This window comes from Drosophila ananassae, chromosome 3R (assembly GCF_017639315.1).
Source record: "Drosophila ananassae strain 14024-0371.13 chromosome 3R, ASM1763931v2, whole genome shotgun sequence".
Classification (NCBI taxonomy): domain Eukaryota; kingdom Metazoa; phylum Arthropoda; class Insecta; order Diptera; family Drosophilidae; genus Drosophila; species Drosophila ananassae.
The window spans coordinates 23,907,945-23,928,507 of NC_057930.1; the positions used below are offsets into that span (position 1 = coordinate 23,907,945).

The 20,563-nt window shown below is 45.8% G+C and overlaps 1 protein-coding gene across 1 annotated transcript in view; it reads left to right on the forward strand.

The window, feature by feature from the left end:
• The window catches only part of LOC6497542 (roundabout homolog 2), a 40,112-nt gene extending 20,947 nt beyond the window's left edge, over positions 1-19,165 (forward strand). Inside the window, exons 2-14 of the mRNA XM_001961827.4 lie at positions 2,265-2,455; positions 3,579-3,681; positions 4,667-4,951; positions 5,022-5,162; positions 6,594-6,725; positions 7,015-7,952; positions 8,018-8,137; positions 8,230-8,632; positions 11,854-11,949; positions 12,012-12,258; positions 12,350-12,513; positions 14,191-14,479; positions 16,737-19,165. Of these exons, the coding sequence (XP_001961863.3) occupies positions 2,265-2,455; positions 3,579-3,681; positions 4,667-4,951; positions 5,022-5,162; positions 6,594-6,725; positions 7,015-7,952; positions 8,018-8,137; positions 8,230-8,632; positions 11,854-11,949; positions 12,012-12,258; positions 12,350-12,513; positions 14,191-14,479; positions 16,737-17,742 (4,115 nt within the window). The 3' untranslated portion in view covers positions 17,743-19,165. The remainder of the gene's footprint in view (positions 1-2,264; positions 2,456-3,578; positions 3,682-4,666; positions 4,952-5,021; positions 5,163-6,593; positions 6,726-7,014; positions 7,953-8,017; positions 8,138-8,229; positions 8,633-11,853; positions 11,950-12,011; positions 12,259-12,349; positions 12,514-14,190; positions 14,480-16,736) is intronic.
• The last annotated feature ends 1,398 nt before the right edge of the window (positions 19,166-20,563 follow it).

The window sequence follows — 20,563 nt, forward strand, 5'->3', positions numbered from 1 at the left end:
TGGGCCATATATAGAATGGCAGGATTTTACAAAGGGTTCCATCAGGAAAATTTGGAAAATATCGATGGAAAATTTTGTTCTCATGTTTTGATGTAGATTTATTAGGAATCGAAATACAAATCTTTTAAGGTATTACGCTTAAGAATCGTATACAAATTGGCTAAGATATAAACATGGCTTGGGGACTATATGAAAACATCAGAATAAAATATTAATCAAACATTTAGTTTTTATACTTCCCTGTACTTCCCACATAATCTCATACATTGTTTTTACTTCCCATGACTGACAATGTGGTAGTCTCCCAGTTTCCCTGGCTTTCATTTTTGTATTTTACCATTTTATTATGAAAACTCAAACCCTCGCTCCCTGGGTGCGTGTTGAAAATTCTTGTTGGAAAGTTTACTTATTTTACCTGAATTTCTCGAAACTAGCTGGCTTATCAACAACATTTACCTTCGTTTGCTTTGGCTTTTGCTTTTTCATGTGGTTTCACAAAGTGCAGAAAAAATGCAGTCTTATTCATACAGTAATAGCAGATTTTGCTTAATTAAATATTTTCTTTGTAGGTAAAGATTTCTGTCGGTTGCAGTGGGTTTTAAAAATATGCAGACTCCGGCAGAGGCAGCTGGTGGTCCGTTTTAATAAACAGTGCGTTGGCATGGCACACAACTATTGAAGCATTGTCTATTTCATCATTTAAATTAGCACACAAGAGAGTGCAGCCATGACGACACTGGAGGGAGACAAAAGGGCTCTGGGCTCTGGCTCTGGCACCGTGCCATTGGACATGGCCGAAATCAGACAATGCCTCAAAGCTCACTCCCCCGTGTCCCCTTTCTTTTCGACGTGCAACAAAAGCCTGCTGGCTGGGCGGCAACAACAACTACAACCGAAGCAACAGACAACAACCAACAAGCAACAGCAACAGCAACATCAAAAGCCAAGCACAACAGCAATTGACAAATGTCCAAGGTGCAGTCTACTGGCATCTCTTTCCTCGTTTTTTGTCCTAAAACACATTTGACAAATGTCATCGTTCATCTGCTACTGGCTTGAAATAGAAATCACTGGATGCTGCCGATTCAGTGATTTCACATAGTGATAAGGACGTCACGATGCCATTTAATTTGCATATTCCCATTGTCAAGGGTTCAAAGGTCACGCCTGGGGTGTCGAATTGCGAGCAGATCTTAGTAAGTGTTTAAGTTGCTTGCTCAAATGAGGAGATACAATGGCAAGGTGGAGCTTAAATTAATAGCTATTTAAGAAGAAGTGCCTTGCTTTGATAGATTTTACAAACTGGATGGACTTTCCCACCAGAAACCCCTTTGAATCAGTCACTTTTCCGTGATTGATGTCCCCCCACTAGTTAAATAGTGACTCGGAACCATCTCTATCGGTGTCTGGCTGGGCTCTGGCAGACCTTCCTGCCCAGCCAGCTCTCATTACTATCCGCTTTCAATAAATCTGGAAAACTTAATTTCCGGCTGAATGATGTTACTAACCAAAGGCATCCCACCTCTGCTCTGCTCGGCTCTGTCCAGTGATTTCCATCGCTTTGTCCCAGCTATGTACCCTCTGCGCCCGGCAAACACACACATTTTTCACCTTTAAGCGCTTTTTGTAATTACATTTCAGCTGTTTCCCAACTGGATTCGTTTTTGGCTCCAACTGCTTTTGCTTTCCCCATCTCCTACTCTCCTATTGACGCTGCTGCGTTGCCTCGCTGCTGCTTTTAATAAAGTTTATCTAGCGTTGTCCTTTGTTTCATCCTTATCGACATGCAGAAATTTATGTTTAGTCCTTGGTTCTTCTCCTACCACTATCCTGGTCGTATTCCTCTTTGTCTATCCCGTGGGCGGGCAAATATTTTCATGAAGTTAATTGAATTTGAGAGGAGAAGCCGCCTCAAGTGAAATTTCGTTGCTGTTTAACGAAATTTGTGCTTGGATTTCAGCACCGGGGGGTCTATTCCAGACTACTTAATGGCCTCTTAATTGCCGCTGCATTAAGTGACAAAACTTGTTGGGCCGTCAAAGATGAAGTTCGTTTTAGGGAAATCCCATGAGATGATCTCCTAGACACACACGCACATGTGGCTAAGGGTTTGAGGATCCTTTTCCTTCTCCTTTCCAGATGAAATACAACACGCCCTCAAGTGGCAGTCTCAGTGTAGGGTTACTTTTAAATGTGAATGCATCTACCGCTAAAAAAATAAAAGAAATAATAATAAAAACGTTTCCTTCCCCTTTCCATTCCAGGTGAAAATCCACGCATCATCGAGCATCCCATGGACACGACGGTGCCAAAAAATGATCCATTTACTTTTAATTGTAAAGCCGAGGGCAATCCAACACCATCCATCCAATGGTTTAAGGACGGCCGCGAACTGAAGACGGATTCGGGTTCGCATCGCATAATGCTGCCCGCCGGTGGTTTATTCTTTCTCAAGGTACACATCATAACCAATCAACTCATTTCGATTCGACTCTATCATTATGGTTTACAGCTGTCGATGAAGAAGGAGGCGTAGGATTCCCATGCCAGCGTCTCCTTCTTCGGCTCGGGTTCGGGTTCTTCTTCATGTGAAACGCAACATTTGTGCATACAAAATTCTGGCTTATTTCAGTTTTTTTTCCGGCATGGCCATATTATTTTATGGGCTTCCGTCTGGTTGCATTTCGGTTGATAGGGAAAACAACCTGATGAACAAACAAAAGATGTTTTCCCGGGGGTTAGAGCTCCAAGCTCTACCACCCCTATATCATTTCGTGCGTGCACATTTCGCAATTTTAGCTAACGAGGAGACTCCTCGAAGTCCCCAAACTCTGAACAAAGAAAGGGTGTTGTCTGCCCCGGCTACCGCCGCCATCAGACATTGCAATTTCCCCGGACTCTGTTTATATTAAATTCCTACTCGTTTTTTTCGTTCTAACTTCTCCCTGCTATTTTCATTAAATGCAACAAATTCGAATTTTTGTATTTTTTTTTTTGTTCACAAATTATTAACGGCTGGGCGAGTCGTGAATTTGTGTTAAGTTTAAATTCAAATATTAAAAAAATAAATAAATACAAAAGCCCTGGAGGTCAGACGCACTTAAATCATTCCACAAACATTTTTCAAGTCGAGCCCCGGGGCTGAAGCTTAACAATTTACTTTTATTAGAGTCCATAACAATTTCTTGTCCAATTTGTATTTTATACATTTTTTTTGCTGTTCTTGGGGCCTTCCGGGGTAAGTCTCAACCCCATCCGAAAGTGAGAGTTTGGTCTGTTGCCAATTAAAATTGAAGAGGCCAAGTGATTAAGGCTCGACGACCGGTCCGCCTCATGGGGAGGATGCTACCCTCTTGAGCTCCAGTTCGAGTGTATTTTTTAATTAAATTAAATTGCGTATACGCAGACTGGACAAGAGGGACAATGGGCTGCGGCACGTTTCGCTTTTATTTGATTTCGGATGAGCAGTTTTGAGACTTTTTGATCCGACACGTGACCCGGACTAAGCCAGCCCCGAAAACTACTTAAATCTTTTAATTCGTGTGTCTAATAATCCTCCTTTCTCCACCACCTTCCAGGTCATCCACTCACGTAGAGAGAGCGATGCGGGCACTTATTGGTGTCAGGCCAAGAACGAGTTTGGCGTGGCCCGCTCCAGGAATGCGACGCTGCAAGTGGCATGTAAGTTCATAATCAGATATATTTTATTTCAATTTGGAGTAAAAATAGCATCAGCTCTTTTTAATAACATCCTGAAACATTGAAATGTGATACTCAATTGTTAAGGTAGTCGGAACTCGTAGGTTCTCCAGCAAAAACGACGTTGATGGATTGGATGAGAGGCAGAGGGAAAAATGCTCCTAATTGGAGGGTTGCGTTTCATGAAATTAAAACCGAATCAAACAGCTGCATTTTTTATTTTTTTGGCCTCTCTAATTAATAAAATAAAAGCATAAATCCTTTGGCTTTGCAATCGATAGCTAGCCTTCTTGCCTAGATTTCATTTCTGACATTAATTAATCCGGCCGTCAGAACAAGGATCAACATGGCTGAGAGCTTAAAGCCATAAATACTTGACCATTTCCTGTTAGCCATCCGACATACTTACACGGACACAGCTGGGCAAAGGGAAGTCAGTCCTCTGTGTGTTTTTATTTCGGTGCCTTTGGCGTTCATTGGAGCGCATTATGCGTTTATTGGAGTGCATTTTTGCATTTCGCATTTACATTCTGTACAATCCGGTCCGGTCTGTGCTCTTCAGGTCCAAGCATTTTGCATTTCGCTCAATAAAAAGCAAACGTAGATGATGCGAATGCGAATAAATAAAAATAAGCATTGCAAATGCCAAAGCTTATTAATATTTCCGTTGGCTGTTTGCGAGAGCCAGAGCGAGTTGTCCGTTCAAAGCCTTAAACCAGGACATCATTACCGTGCCTTTATTGCCACGTCGAGGAGGTTGGGAATGGCTTATAAAATATGGAGGACTGAAAGAAAGGAGGACTGTAGCTGAAGCCCCACAAAGTGGAACTCGCCCGTACACCTGACAGTTATTAATATTGAATCAATCAAAGCTCTTACTCCAGGGCATACTCAACCACCACCCACCGTCCACCTCCTACTTCTCATACTCACTGGTATTCTCTGTCTTTTCACCTCCGGTCTCTAGTTCTACGCGACGAATTCCGCTTGGAGCCCGTTAATACCCGAGTGGCCCAGGGCGAAGTGGCCCTGATGGAATGCGGTGCCCCGCGAGGATCCCCAGAGCCACAGATATCCTGGCGGAAAAACGGCCAGACACTGAATCTCGCCGGCAACAAGCGGATACGGATTGTCGATGGCGGCAATCTGGCCATCCAGGACGCCCGCCAATCCGACGATGGCCGGTATCAGTGTGTGGTCAAGAATGTGGTAGGCACCCGGGAGTCGACCACAGCTTTCCTCAAAGTGCACAGTAAGTAACTTTTTTTGTAAAAAGTTTGTTAATTTCTAATCTTAAATTGTATTTTATTTTCTTTTTCCAGTTCGGCCCTTCCTCATCCGTGGTCCGCAGAATCAAACGGCTGTTGTGGGCAGCTCAGTGGTCTTCCAGTGTCGCATCGGCGGTGATCCCCTTCCGGACGTTCTGTGGCGACGCACTGCCTCCGGCGGCAATATGCCTTTGCGTAAGTTTCCTTGGCTTTCCATTCGGCTTCAATTAACCGGAAACCCTCTAGCAGCCATATTGCTGGTCCTTACTGGGCCAGTTAGTCACACATACCCAGGCCGCAATTTCAAATGAAATTAAAGCTTTTTGTTTACCCATGGCTCAAGTAGAGTCGAGGGTTCGTTACACACTCCCCTCCCCTGCCCTGCCCTGCCCCCCTGCAGGAGCAAAAAATACTGAAATTCTCGTAGAAAACAAAACAAAAAGTTAGTTTTTGAGGTTACTTTGGCCTGTGGCTTTTCGTTTTGCCAATTGCCAGTATTTACGGAGAGCACTGGAACATTTTAATTTCTTAAAATACTATTTGAACAAATCCAATTCTAAATCGTCATCAAAAAACTATAAAAATCTAGTTCTAAAAATATATTTATTAAAATTCCAGCAAGGATTTTTAATCCTTTTTTCCAGTGTATCAAACACCTCCACAGCAATAGTAACCCCTGTCCGATTCGCCTGCTTGTTGTTGTTAGTTCTGGCTCACGGTTTGGGTTGTGCGGTTGCGGCCCGAGGTAGCCCACCCCCCTTTGCCAGGACAGTAGCCCCCAGCCACGCCCCCTTTTCGCCCTAGCTGGGCAAACACAACTGTAACTTTTAATTCCGTTAATTGCCAATCTCTGTTGGCAGCAATCAACAATTTTGCTTGCACAACACTCGACTGTTGCAATGTTGTCCTTCAGACAGAAAGTCTGCCAGTTGGCAACCCGAAGGGAGTGCAACTAACCCCTCGTCTGGAGGGGTCCAACCCACTCCGAGTCGTTTCAGCCAGCTAGTTTACGCTTCTTTAAAGACCTCAAAGAAAATAGTAGCATAAAACATTCCCCCAGAGCTGGGGGACGACTGCCGCCTCCTGGTTGTTGTCCTAAACTTTTGTTAAGCAAACAATTGGCACGGTGGTGGCCAGGGGAACAGGGATAAGGTGGACCACTGGCAGCAGCACCCACATTTAAAACCTATTTCGCAGTCAACCAACCAAAAAGAAAGCAGAGTCAGCTCGGCTCGGCTTGGCTTGGCTCCACCTTTGTCCTTTCTTTCTGTTTATTGTAAGGAAAAACCACAAAAGGTGCTCCTCCTGGGAAGGAGAGGCGGCATCGGCATCGGCAGTTGTCTACGTCTATGTCGTATCTTGTCTTGGCTTACTTTGCTGCGGTTATTTGGCTCTCCGACTACGGCTTGGCCATTTTTACGCCACTTGAACTACTAACGAAGTAGAAGCCGACCCAGACAGACGGAGAAAGACAACCAGAAAGTTTGTTTTTCTTTCGAATGGTGGATTCTGGAATGGGTCTCCGCCCCCAAAGCTCCCGCCCCCGGAGGCCCGATACTCTCACACATGGGCTCCATTCACCCGCACTCATTTCCCGTATTTTAACCAATTCTTTCCTTTTCACAGGTCGTGTGCACGTCCTCGAGGACCGCAGTCTGAAGCTGGACGACGTCACGCTGGAGGACATGGGCGAGTACAGTTGCGAGGCGGACAATGCGGTGGGCGGCATCACGGCCACGGGCATCCTCACCGTTCACGGTAAGTTAATTGCCAGAAAGCAGAGCCAACTGCTCAAGAAGGCCACTTGGAAAAAATTATAGGCATTTTAGAAGTTTAGGAAATACAAAATTTTACTTTTTGAAACTTTGTTTAAAAGTTCGTTATATGATCTAAAGTTATCGATAACTTGGGATTAAACTATACATCATTAGCTTGTCAAGATATCAACGTGATGTCGTAGAATGAAAGCTTTTAAAGCCCAGAAAAAATAATAGAATCCTATCCCACTTTCTTCGAGTGTTACATATCCCCCATTCTGCCATTTCAGCTCCTCCCAAGTTTGTGATACGCCCCAAAAATCAACTGGTCGAGATCGGTGATGAAGTGCTGTTCGAGTGCCAGGCAAATGGACATCCCAGACCCACCCTTTACTGGTCGGTGGAGGGCAATAGCTCTTTGCTGCTGCCCGGCTACCGAGATGGCCGCATGGAAGTGACCCTCACGCCCGAGGGTCGCTCAGTGCTTTCGATAGCCCGGTTCGCTCGCGAGGATTCCGGCAAGGTGGTCACCTGCAATGCCCTGAACGCCGTGGGCAGTGTCAGCAGCCGGACGGTGGTCAGTGTGGATACGCAATTCGAATTGCCACCCCCAATTATCGAACAGGGTCCGGTAAACCAAACCCTGCCGGTCAAATCCATCGTGGTGTTGCCTTGCCGAACCCTGGGAACTCCAGTGCCCCAGGTATCCTGGTACCTGGATGGCATTCCCATCGATGTGCAGGAGCACGAGCGCCGGAATCTGTCGGAGACAGGAGCCCTGACCATTTCCGATCTTCAGCGGCACGAGGACGAGGGCCTGTACACCTGTGTGGCCAGCAATCGCAACGGCAAGTCCTCCTGGAGCGGATACCTTCGCCTGGACACTCCCACAAATCCCAATATCAAGTTCTTCAGGGCCCCGGAACTCTCCACTTATCCGGGTCCGCCGGGCAAGCCGCAAATGGTCGAGAAGGGCGAGAGCTCCGTGACTCTCAGCTGGACGAGGAGCAACAAAGTGGGCGGCTCCAGCCTGGTGGGCTACGTGATTGAGATGTTTGGCAAAAACGAGACGGATGGCTGGGTGGCTGTGGGCACGAGGGTGCAGAACACAACGTTTACCCAAACGGGTCTGCTGCCGGGAGTGAATTACTTTTTTCTGATTCGGGCGGAGAACTCGCATGGCCTGTCCCTGCCCAGCCCCATGTCGGAGCCGATTACAGTGGGAACGGTAAGACTCGATAGCTATTATACCTCTAACTTACCAGCTTATATCATTTCTGAAATGTATTGCAGCGGTACTTCAACAGTGGCTTGGATCTGAGCGAAGCTCGAGCCAGTCTCCTGTCCGGAGATGTGGTCGAGCTGAGCAACGCCAGTGTTGTGGACTCCACAAGCATGAAACTCACCTGGCAGGTAAGTGTAATCCACCCTTTCGGAGCGAAGCCTCCGCCATCCGCCACATTCCATGCTCATCGTCACCTCATTCGCTTCTCTTATTCATGCAGATCATCAATGGCAAATACGTCGAGGGCTTCTATGTCTACGCCAGACAGTTGCCAAATCCAATAGTCAACAATCCGGCTCCCGTTACGGCCAATACCAATCCGTTGCTGGGCTCCTCATCCGCATCCGCTTCGGCATCCGCATTGATTTCGACAAAACCAAATATTGCCGCTGCCGGGAAACGTGATGGGGAGACGCATCAGAACGGAGGCACGGGAGTAGCAACATCATCCGCCCTGAGCACCAAGTATCGGATGCTGACGATTCTGAACGGAGGTGGAGCCTCGTCCTGCACCATCAGCGGCCTCGTCCAGTACACGCTCTATGAATTTTTCATCGTGCCATTTTACAAATCCGTGGAGGGCAAGCCGTCGAACTCGCGCATAGCCCGCACCCTGGAAGATGGTGAGTGAGAATACTTTCCGGGGGACTCGATAAGGGTTCTCCGGCATTCTGTTAGTCACTTTGATGTAAGATATCTGAATAAGTAATCGCAGACAGTGCGTTTCAGTGGCATAGGGGGTACATATTTGCCATATTCCTCACAAAAGCTATAGTTCGATTGCTATCTTGGTAGTTGGATTTGGAAAAATTCCATATCCTGGCTTACTCAGATTATTTTTCCATACTGTCAGTCAGGATTTGAAGCCAATTGTCGGCACTGTGTGGGCCTGGAACTCTCTCCCGCCGGCTCTAATGAAGCATGTGCATCAAATCCTTCGCAATCCAACAAACCGTACAAATACCTTTACAAGAAACTACCCCCGTTTCGATCAACCCCCAACCCCCAATCGGAGAGGCCTCATGTGACAAATGCAGAAGGCGGGTTACTGGGCACTTTTGGCATTGCAACAATAACCCAAATTCAATAGAAGGATACGAGCGGCGAAAGGAAAACGACTGAAAATAATGGGAGGGAGGGAGCCGTTATCCTTGGAGGACATCAGCTGCGCTGAAATGCGGGTCGCATAATCGCAAATTATTTTTTCCAGGGTCGCATAAGCAGAAAAAAGGGGCGTAGGCAGTATTGTGTTTTTTTTGGTTACTTTTTTGGCACGGGGTTATGTTATAGGGCAAATAATGGAAAGTATGTCAATCACTGAACACCGACAAAAAGCGAATCATGCGTACGTAAATGCCGAACAATGTCAGGACTCGGGACTGTATCCCACCAAGGTACGGATGCCAGATTCACGTGTAAAACAATTGCTGGCGGGCTAAGGGGGAGAAATCAAAAAGAGACTCAAATCAAATGCGGTTTGTGTGCTGAATAGCTGATGCCGGCGATTTACATGTCTTATATCCTTTTTGGCTGCTGGGGCCATCGCCGGGCTTAAAGGATTGTCTGGAAGCGAAGCCGGAGGATTTGGCGACCAAAAATATCATTGACAGCCGACGGGGGAATATGTTAGATAAGATTGTTTTAAACGGAAAAACTTGCCTGGCCGGGCTGGCCGGGGAAAAATGCAAACTCGACGGGGAAAAGGAAACTTTCCAGACAGGTTTATCACTTCATTCCATCACCAGAGCAGCAGTCTGGATATAAAAACTTCCGAAAGTGCAACGAGAAGTGAACGATTCTCAATGAGCCAAGGACCTCCCCAAAAGGAGATAGAGGAGAAAAATTAAAAAGAAAATAATTAAAAAACAAAAGCTCAGCGTGAGTGAGAAATATCCACAAAGGAGCAAACAGAGGGCGACACAGCCACGAAGTCCTTTCCCAGCGCCGCAAATAAGTCAAACGGCAAGGACTCCCCGTCCTCGGAGCAACCGCAGCAATATAAAATGCACAAACGTTGCACCCCAAAAACCGAAATCTCCCCTCCGGTCCATAGCCACCTGTACCTACTTAGTTCGTCCTTTCCTGCTCCCCGCCTGTCATCAAATCAAAACTCATTTCGTATGCATCACATTTTCACTTGAGTGTCGTCTGACTTTTGCTGAAAACAGAAAAGCATTGCACAAGTAGCTCAAAGAAATTGCCAACGCAATTGTGTAAAGATAAACAACAATTATTGCTTCTCTATGGAGCACTGAGCGTACACCCCAGACCAGATCCTTCGCCATCCCGCACAGTGAGCCACAAAAATGTGCACACTGCACTGCTGGCAATGCAAATTTGATGCGAGTTTGCTCAAGGAAGGGCGCTTTCCCGCGACAGGAAACATTTTTAGCCACGTCGGAAGTCGGCAAATAAAGGTGTGCTCCACCGGGGTAATGTTAGAGGGTAGCCAGCAGGGATTTGACGACTGAAGTATGCCCTGGAAAAGGGCATAAAAAAAGGGCCAAAAAACAATAATATTTCAGCTTAAAAAAATATTAACTAACAATCCAAAGAGAGGCAATAAATCTTAAATTTCAGCATGAATATTTTCATAAAACATACTCGGTCCGCTGTCCTTTACTCTATGTCCTTCGGGCTGAAGATAATATGATTTCCCCTTGATATATGAGACCTGCCGAAAAAAAGGAGTGGTCACCGTTCCGGCCAGTCACATGCAATCCTGAGTCACATTTGCACTTTCCAAATAACCCCCGCCGCAGAGTGACTCATATTCTGGCAGAGACCATCAAATAGAAACCTCGGTTTCCACATTTAGATAAGCTGCTGCCACCGAAGTGATCAGGAGCGCCAATTTGGAGTTTTTCAATTGCTTGGCAGTGTCTGAGACAATTCCTGATGTTCGGACGCCCGGGGGTCATTTATGGCGCACAATGGCAGCTACGTGTTAAGCGTCGCGGTGCCTCATCAGCGAAGGAGACAGCACCGTCGGCTGAGAAGGCACCAGGAAGAAAGTAAAGCAAAGGGGTACAGCATCGCCATCGCCCGCATAGACAATAGCACGACAAGCACTTTAGCATGTCGCAATGTCCCGAGGGAAAGGGAGAAATCCACGGAGATGTACATACAAAAAAACAAAGGCAAACAAAACAGAAGAAACTGCACTTCCCCGGTAGACGTTGCCTATTTAGAGATTTCACTCTTTCTCCGGCTTTGTTTCTCCCGGTCCCCCACTATAGTCTCGTCGAGAATTTTGCACGTGTGTGTTTATTTAAAGAAATTGCTTCACTCAGCCGCACACACAAAGCTACAAGAATGGAGAGGAGCAGGGTCTACAGGGGATGCCAAATGCACTCAAAGAAATCGAGGTGTCTTGGGTTACTTCCACTAGGGGTTCACCTATAAGTTGCTGTCAGTGTAGCCACTTGTAAAAAGCGTCAGCCGGAAACAAATAAACAAATGAAGATGAGCTATCTGTGTTTGTGTGAAGTGAGCTGCGAACGCAGAGTGGGGAAAGGATCCTTTTTTACTTTCAACTGTTTCCTTTTTTGTTTTCCGTACGCACTCAATGTGCTGGCAGGCAGGCAGGATGTGTCTGAGCAGTGCAATGGTCGGGAAACCCTTGAAGCCAGCACCCGGAACTAGTTGCAGGAGTTTAGAGACCTTCATGCCCCACACACTCGCACTGAATGCTAATTAATTACGGCCACCAAATCTCATTAGAGAGGACGTCAGCTGGGTGACACCGGGCTCCACAATCAAAAAGCCATTTAACTTTGCTCCTCAATTCTCCAGTCGAGCCCAAATCCAATCTAACCAAACCGAAATTTCGTTTCCTTTGCAGTGCCCAACGAAGCGCCATATGGAATGGAGGCATTGCTACTTAACTCCTCGGCAGTGTTCCTCAAATGGAAGGCTCCCGACCTCAAGGATCGCCATGGTAAGTTCGAGAAGTCCCTTTTAAAATGGCAATATATCAGTGTCCTATCTACTCCTCTCCAGGCATTCTCCTCAACTATCATGTCATAGTTCGAGGAATCGACACGGCCCACAACTTCTCCCGCATTTTGACCAACGTCACCATCGATGCCGCCTCGCCCACCTTGGTCCTGGCCAATCTCACCGAAGGCGTCATGTACACGGTGGCGGTGGCTGCCGGAAATAATGCCGGAAACGGTCCATACTGTGTCCCAGCCACTTTGCGTTTGGATCCCATCACCAAACGGCTCGATCCGTTCATCAATCAGCGGTAAGTCGGAGGACCTTTAATGGCCCTGGTCTATTTCTGGAGCTATATTGGGGATAATTTCTATTTATAATTTATACGTTTTGTCTTTTAGCTATCCCATCAATCAGGACCATGTTAACGATGTGCTGACACAGCCCTGGTTCATAATACTCCTGGGCGCCATCCTGGCCGTTCTAATGTTGTCCTTCGGCGCGATGGTATTTGTGAAGCGCAAGCATATGATGATGAAGCAGTCGGCTTTGAGTACAATGCGTGGTAAGTGCACTGAGAAAAATTATAAAAAATACTTTCTATAAGACTATAAACTATAGGCTTCCTCATTTATGTTTTTCCACTATTTTTTTTTGCATTTTGTAGTAGTTTATAAAGACAGAACTTCCATTTTTTTGCTCCTCTGCATATGTGTGTGTTTTAGAAATGGTGGACTGTGGAATTTCCGCCTTTTGGCCCTCGAGCTTTGCATCCGTTGCGAGCTGCAAGTTTCGTTTCCTTCCTTGCCAGACACGCCACACACACATTTGCATATATAAATAACGCTAATTTCCCATTGTTGGACACAATAAAAGCAACAACTGCAGCTGGGGGGAAATAAAAAATAAACCAAAATAGGTGCGAATAAATATTTTAGCAGGCCGGGCTTAGAGGAGCCACCGAACCAGAGCACCAGGCACACATCGCCATGCCACACATAATAGAAATTAACATTTTGCACGTGACGCCCGACTTCCCCTAGTTTAGTGCCTTCCAGCCCCGTCCCTTGGGCTGTCCCGGAGCTTGCCAACTCGGGCCCCGATGGCTGCCATTGCAATTATGCATTTAGTTTTGTGTGCATTATTAACCAACAAGTTGTGTGTGCCGGTCAGCTACCCGACAGGCGGGACAGGAAGGAGCTAGATACACGTATATGGATCCTGGAATAGGGGCGAGCCGGGACTGGGCCAGCTCTTGTGGTCTAATTGAAATTAGCAGCATTACGAGGGGAGCGGATGGCCTGCTGACTGGGGAATTGGGCATTTTGGTTTAGAGGGTTGCCCAAAACGGTTGTCAAGTGGTCTACATTTTTGGCTGTAAGGGGCAACCAGAAAAATGGGCTAAAATGGAAAGTAAATCCAAGTTTTATGAACAGCAGCATTCATACAACAGAATTTCATGCTAAACCGATTACTGCTTTAATCTTTAAAAGCATTCAACGCATTTGACTGCCAAAAGTCAGGACCAACAATGGCGTAGAAAATTTCCAAAAAACGTTGCATATTCATGGGGGCATCATCCATTTACCATAAACTAGGCGGCACGGACTGACAGAGGAAGAGATCACCTGCAGAATATTCACCTGCAACTGAAAAACAAAAAAAATAGAAAATACAAAATCGTAGACAGGAGGTGGCGGGCCATAAAACATTCGCTTGATGCTCAGTTATAACCCGGGGACAGTTTAATTGGTTGCATTTTTTATTCAGCCAGCCAGGCTGCCATCCAGCTATCCTGCCAGCCAGTTGTTGCTTTTCTGTTTTGTGAGCCGGCAATGCAAGTGGAAAATTGACAATAATTTATTTGATTTTGTCACTCGGTGGCTGAGTGAGGGAAATTGTTCAGACGCGACTATCCTGGAATGGGATAATATGCTTTTAATTCGTTCAATTTATAGTCATCCAAAAATGCATGTCCTTCTTAAAATTTAAAAAATGTTTGTAGTTTAAAGAATCAAATATATTTTTTTTATTGTATTTTATTAATCAATAAAATCGCCCCCGTTTAATCCTAACGAAATCCTCGACAGGAACACACAATTGTCTAGGCTTTTGCAGGCCAGCTCTTTTTTGTGTGTTTTAGTTTAATTTCCGGACTGCAATTTATTCGGCTCACAATTTGTTGCACCACATTTAATTGCTCTGACTGACTGTCTCCTTCCACACCTCCTCTCACCTGCAGGCAATCACACGAGCGACGTGCTCAAAATGCCGAGTCTATCGAATCGCAATGGCAACGGCTACTGGCTGGACTCCTCCACCGGCGGTATGGTGTGGCGTCCCTCGCCCGGCGGCGACTCGCTGGAGATGCAAAAGGATCACATAGCCGACTATGCGCCGGTGTGCGGTGCCCCTGGTTCTCCGCCCGGCGGCGGAGGTGGCGGTTCCGGTGGCAACGGCGGTGCAGGCGGTGGTGTTAGCGGCGTCGATGACATTCATGGGGGACACGGCAGCGAACGCAATCAGCAGCGGTAAGTTTTAACCCAGTCCAAAAAAAAGTAGGGGGATAGATGAACTTTACTTGGCTTGAAGTGATACCGAAAGTTATATACTCTACCCTGATTTATTTTACTTTCTATAGTCTATCTTATAAAAAATGTTGAAATATAATCTTTAAGCTTATAAAGGTTCTAAAATTAAATACCCTCCAAGCACTATCATTAAGCCAAACTACTTGAAGAATAGAGTATCCCAGCAACCTGAAAGCTCAAAGCGACGACAATAAAAATTCACCAAACTGTGAAATTGCATTTTTCTGCCGCGGAGACTACCAAAAAAAAAAACAAGGAGAAGCAAAAAAAAAATCGTGGAAAAACTGAAAAAGCTCACTTTCCGGGAGAGTTGTTCTTTCATCCAGCCAGGGCCGTGGGGAAAATCAAGTTAGGAATAGAAATGTTGGCCACGGTATTTATGTTGATTTTTCGGCCAATGCCCAGTTGAGTTTTCGCCCAAAAACGGAGCAATGTAATTATCCTTGCCGCAGGGGAGAGACTTTAACGCGACTTTAAGTCCCTTTGGAGGAGAAACGTGTTCCGGGGCCAGAACAAAATATGCTATGCATAATTTGGCCACAAATTTGCAATTAGTTTTGCGGCGACACGGGCGGCAAATCAAAGTTGAATCCATTTAGCAGGCCGGTCGGGCCTAGGGCGATCTAATTTATTGGTCTGGCCACTGGCAAGTGCAGGGATATTTACGAATCGGACAGTAAAAATATTGTTGCGACTCGAAACTGTTTTGGCGCAATGTTTCTGGCATCGAATCGTAATTGTTATTTATTTGCGGCTAATTCTGCACAGGCCGCAAATTATGCAAAAATTTGTTGCAGTGGCAGAGGCAGCCACTTTAAAGGCCAACAAAAATTTAAAACATCTCAGCGTATAAGCGCTTAACAATACCGGAAATTAAACAAATAAAAACATTATGAAATGTACTTAATGGAAAAAGTATATATTTGTTTTCCGCCGTCCCAGCTGCTGTCCAACAAAAGGCAATTAAATGCCAATCAGGCATCAAAAGCCGACCAGTCATACCAAGAGTAAAATGTGAAAAAGTCGGAAAATCAGTATAGAAATTGCTTAATTTAAAAACGCGTCCGTCTGCTCAAATATTAAACGAAAATGTTTTTCCAAGCGACTACTGTAAATAAATACGCCGCCCAGATAATTATAATTATTTTTGCACACTTAATTAGCCATTAAAACGCAAATTGAAAACGAGTCGCACCATCCCAGAGACCCATCCCGGCAGTCCCCCAAATATATTATTAATAATTGCAACAAAATAATAACCATAACAATAAAAGTAATCACACAATAATGGGCATCATATGTGAGGGGAAATTGGACAAAGTACACTTGAACAAATAAAGCTTTGTTTTAAATCCTTTTTGTCAAGCACTTTTCACTAAACGATGATCTCTTGTGAAGTAGATTTGCGATTATTAATTCGTTTAATAAGTTTTAGAGTGCAGCCAGACATTTGACAAGCTCATTACTATTCCATTCAGAGGAAAAACTTCCACGCCACGGCGCCACTCATTAAGGGCATTAAGAGCCTTCTATGTGGAGAGTGCCGTGGCTTTATCCCTCCGCCATGGCAACTCCATCAATGCGCCGTATATTTTTACAAGCTTTTCAGAGTTTTAAAATCATTCCACGTGTTTTTTTCCTCGTTTTTGGTTGGGCCGAGCTCGGCTCGCAATGGCCCCGCCAGGTTAATCCGCTTTCAGTATTTAAATACGAAAATAATGCTAAAAATGTGAAAACCAAAGGGGGTCGACGGGGCTCCACCACGGGGAGATGCTGTAGATTCTGGTAAATTTCTCTCTTGAGTTGAGCGAGTCGGGCATTTGCACCTTGTGTTTTAAGCTGGTAATTTATTTAATGGATGTAAGGATATCGTGCGCTAGTAGTACTATTTTCTCACCTGATCTTCGGTCGTGTTCTGCACTCGGTCGGAGTGTGTGCCTGGCAGCATATAAAGGAAATCCCAACTAAATTCACATTTTTCCGCTCCGAAAAACACGCAGCCTGGACCGAAAAATGCAAATTTCCGCCGCGCCATAAATTCCACAAATTTATAACCAAAGTGGGAGTAAAGTTTGGGCAGTGAGGGTCAGAAATATTGTAATAAACAAGCCAAGTAATAACCGAATGGGTTTTTTTTTCTGTCGTTTTGCCTGTATTTTGTACTGAATTCGGTTTGTTTTTATCTGTTCATTTGCAGGTACGTGGGCGAGTACTCCAACATTCCCACCGACTATGCGGAAGTGTCCAGTTTCGGCAAAGCACCAAGCGAATACGGACGGCATGGCAACGCCTCCCCGGCCCCGTATGCCACCTCCTCGATCCTGAATCCCCACCAGCAGCAGCAGCAGCAGCAACAGCGTTATCAACAGCGCCCAGTTCCCGGTGGTTATAACCTGCAACGCCCCATGCATCCCCACTACCAGCAGCAACAGCAACAGCAGCAGCAGCAACACCAGACTCTGCCACAACACCAGCAACTGCCCCCCGGCAACATCTATCAGCAGATGTCCACCACCAGCGAGATCTATCCCAGCGGAAATGGGCCACCGCGCTCCGTTTATTCGGAACAGTATTATTACCCGAAGGACAAGCAGCGTCAAATCCACATAACCGAGAATAAATTGAGCAACTGCCACACTTACGAGGCAGCTCCCGGAGCCAAGCAGTCCTCGCCGATGTCCTCGCAGTTTGCCAGTGTGCGGCGCCAGCAGTTGCCCCCCAATTGCAGTATTGGCAGGGACAGTGCCCGCTTCAAGGTGCTGAACACGGATCAGGGAAAGGGTCAGCAGCAGAACCTGCTCGACTTGGACGGCTCCTCCATGTGCTACAATGGCCTGGCCGACTCCGGCTGCGGTGGCTCCCCCTCTCCCATGGCCATGCTGATGTCGCACGAGGATGAGCAGGCGCTCTACCACACGGCCGACGGTGATCTGGACGACATGGAGCGGCTCTACGTGAAGGTGGACGAGCAACAGCCACAGTTGCAGCAGCAACAGTTGCTGCCCCTGGTGCCGCAACATCCCGCCGATCCGCACCTGCAGTCCTGGCGTGGCCAGAGCACTCGGAGCAGTCGCAAGAACGCCCAGGAGTCGAGCAAGGAGCCCAACGAGCTGATCTACGCCCCGGGAAGTGTGGCCAGCGAGCGGAGTCTGCTAAGCAACTCGGGCAGTGGCAGCAGTCAGCCGGCGGGCCACAATGTCTGACCCTTGCACAGTGGTTCCTCGTTGGGCCAATCTCAATCCAAATGCCTGTCCCAGAGCGAGCTGCAGTCCCAGGAGCAGCTGTACGCCAAGGAGGTGCGGGAGCTGCTGGCCTGGTGCGAACGCTTCAACAATGGCGGCGTGGAGAACTTCGAGTAGGACGGGAAAGTGAAAGGAAAAGTTTTGAAGGATAGGGGTTCGGATTGGGCAGGGCAAGGGGTTGCAAGGAGCGCAGTGGAGACGAGCGAGGGGGATGATTTCGCCAGGACTCTGCCCCCTCGCACGTTTCCTTCCACGCATTTGTCACGGAAATGTGACCAAGACTGAGACTGACAGAGTGCGAGAACCGTGTGAAGTTTATTTATAATTTCTTTAGTATTAAATGTTTTCTTTTCGATATATATGTACGTATGAATAACAGCCGAGGGCCGCCGCACTGGAGGCAATCGGCTCTATGCTAGTGATAGACATATTATCCTGTTTCTTCAACTCTCACGCTCATCTATCTCCTGCTCGCGCTAATCTCCGACTATGAACTGCTTTCGTTTTAGCTTAAGACTAGCCGTAGCAAGATCACTGTAAATGTTAAAAAATAAAGTATGATAAGTTCCTCCTTGCATGCAGACGCCGATAGCCAGGACTCTGCATTAGCTGTAGGCTATAGAAACCGACCTAGATAGCTTGTTTGTTACTTAAGGGGTTCGATTAGGCCTAGAATACAGACAGATTTCGATTCACTAACCACTAAGTGTACATATTGTATCGCACTAGCTCTAGTTAATGATAAGTACGCGTATATCTCTCTATAAATATCAAATGAATTATTCAATCTAATTATGCAAATGTGAACACAAACGAGTAGGCATAAAGAGTAATATTTAAACATTTAAATAACATAAACATAAACGTAAACATATACAGTTGCAGTTACGGACAAGTGAATAAATTGTGCATATAGTAATTTAAATTGTAATAATTATAGCCTAGCCCCAGCCCATCAATTAGTTGTTGTTCAAATACCCAAATACATACGCATAGTAATGGACATATTAGTCCGTAATAGCCATAGGATCTGCATTTAAAAACCACCTTCAAGGCATATATGACAAAATCCTTCAATTTCGGGCCAGGATGTTGGGCCGGAAAGCACTTTTGTTCCGCCGCTCCTGGCTCGCACTAATGAACTGTATTAAAGGCAGGCAATTAATATATAGAAACATTGTATATCCCACGATTTGTGCCGAAATCTCGGCTGAGTACACACCTAGCATGTTGTTTATCGCACCCACAGCCCAGAACGATGGAAATTAAGTGCATTTGTATGTGTGTCTATGCGTAAATGTAATTATTGATATTGAATACGTATTTACAATGTAGCAATTACAAAAGCAAAAAAATAAAAAGCGCCATAATTATGAAATTAAAACTTGAGCGAAAGCTATTGTTTACTTTGCGGTGTTTACTCTTTCAGATACAAATATGGCAGGACGCGGGAATAAATAACTGCTCATCGGCCCTGGAAAGTGTGCTACAAAAGCTGAAAATCTAAAATTCACATTATCCTCTCGGTCGCTAATTGAAAAGTCACAACCTGCGCAACTTCACCCCCCATCACATATTCCCCAAATGCCTTTTCGAACCACTGCCCCCCACCACGTTGCAAGTTTAGCGACTAATTTCAACAGGCGACGCGCTTTTAATTAGCTGCAAACTCCCAAATTATGCATGACTCTCTCTGCATCAGTGTGTGTGTGTGCTTTTGTGGGTGGCTACGTGCCGGCCGCGCCCATTTTAACTACAAAATAATTACGTGCTAGGCAATTAATGGCCCCAAGGGGTTAGAGTTACAAAAAATACCGCAATTTTTTTCCACTCAGCTTCCGCGTGCAGCATGTGGCAACATCCGGAGGCCATTTGTTGCAAATCGACAACCATTTCCGGTGCACGAAATTCGGCGGAGAGGGAGCTCCGACTCAGTAAGGAGTTAGGTGAGCGGAACAACATTTTTGAGTTGCGGTTTTTTAATCGGAAAAAGAAAGCATCAGAATGCAAAATGATAATTTAATTAGCTGAGAGAGCGAGGGAAATTAAATTAAAGGATAAAGAACTCCTTTTATTTAAATAATCATTTCCCGACTCGTATTTACCGACTCTTTATGCCTACAACTTAATGTGATTATTATTTGATGGGCAATATATTGGCAACCACAAAAGTCATTGTTTATCTTCCACTCGAAGCAAATCAGCCAGCCAAACCGTATCCTCTTTAAGGACACTCCACATGGCACTCGATGGCCGGGCAGATGGGATTTTGTTGGCTGTAACAGATGTGTTCGGCTTCAACTTGTCACCTAACGTTTAACGATAAATTTGCTGACAGCGACAACGGATAATTAGTTTCACTAACGAGAAAACTTCCACTGGCTCGTTCGGAGCACACACACACTTACATATACGAGGCCCATGATTGGATACGCCATGCAACATGTGAGACCAAGTGGAAGGAGCCAGGAGCAAAGGACAACAGGGGACTGCGAGTTGAATACAGCAACAGGATGAACCATCAGGCGTAACGATTCCCATGCTTCAGTGCATCCTTCTCCTCGAGCTGATAAAAGGATTATGTGTTATTTTTATGTTCACAACGGGCGAGGACGAGGCAGGACATAATGTTGCTGGCTCCTGCCAGCTCATGGCAATTGCCCATGATTGTTTACATATTAATCGCAACATTTAATGGGCAGTGAAGCCATTTTAGTGTGGGCGCTTACATAATTATGCTTCAGAGAATAAACATTAATTGAATTGTTAGGAAAATAGTGTA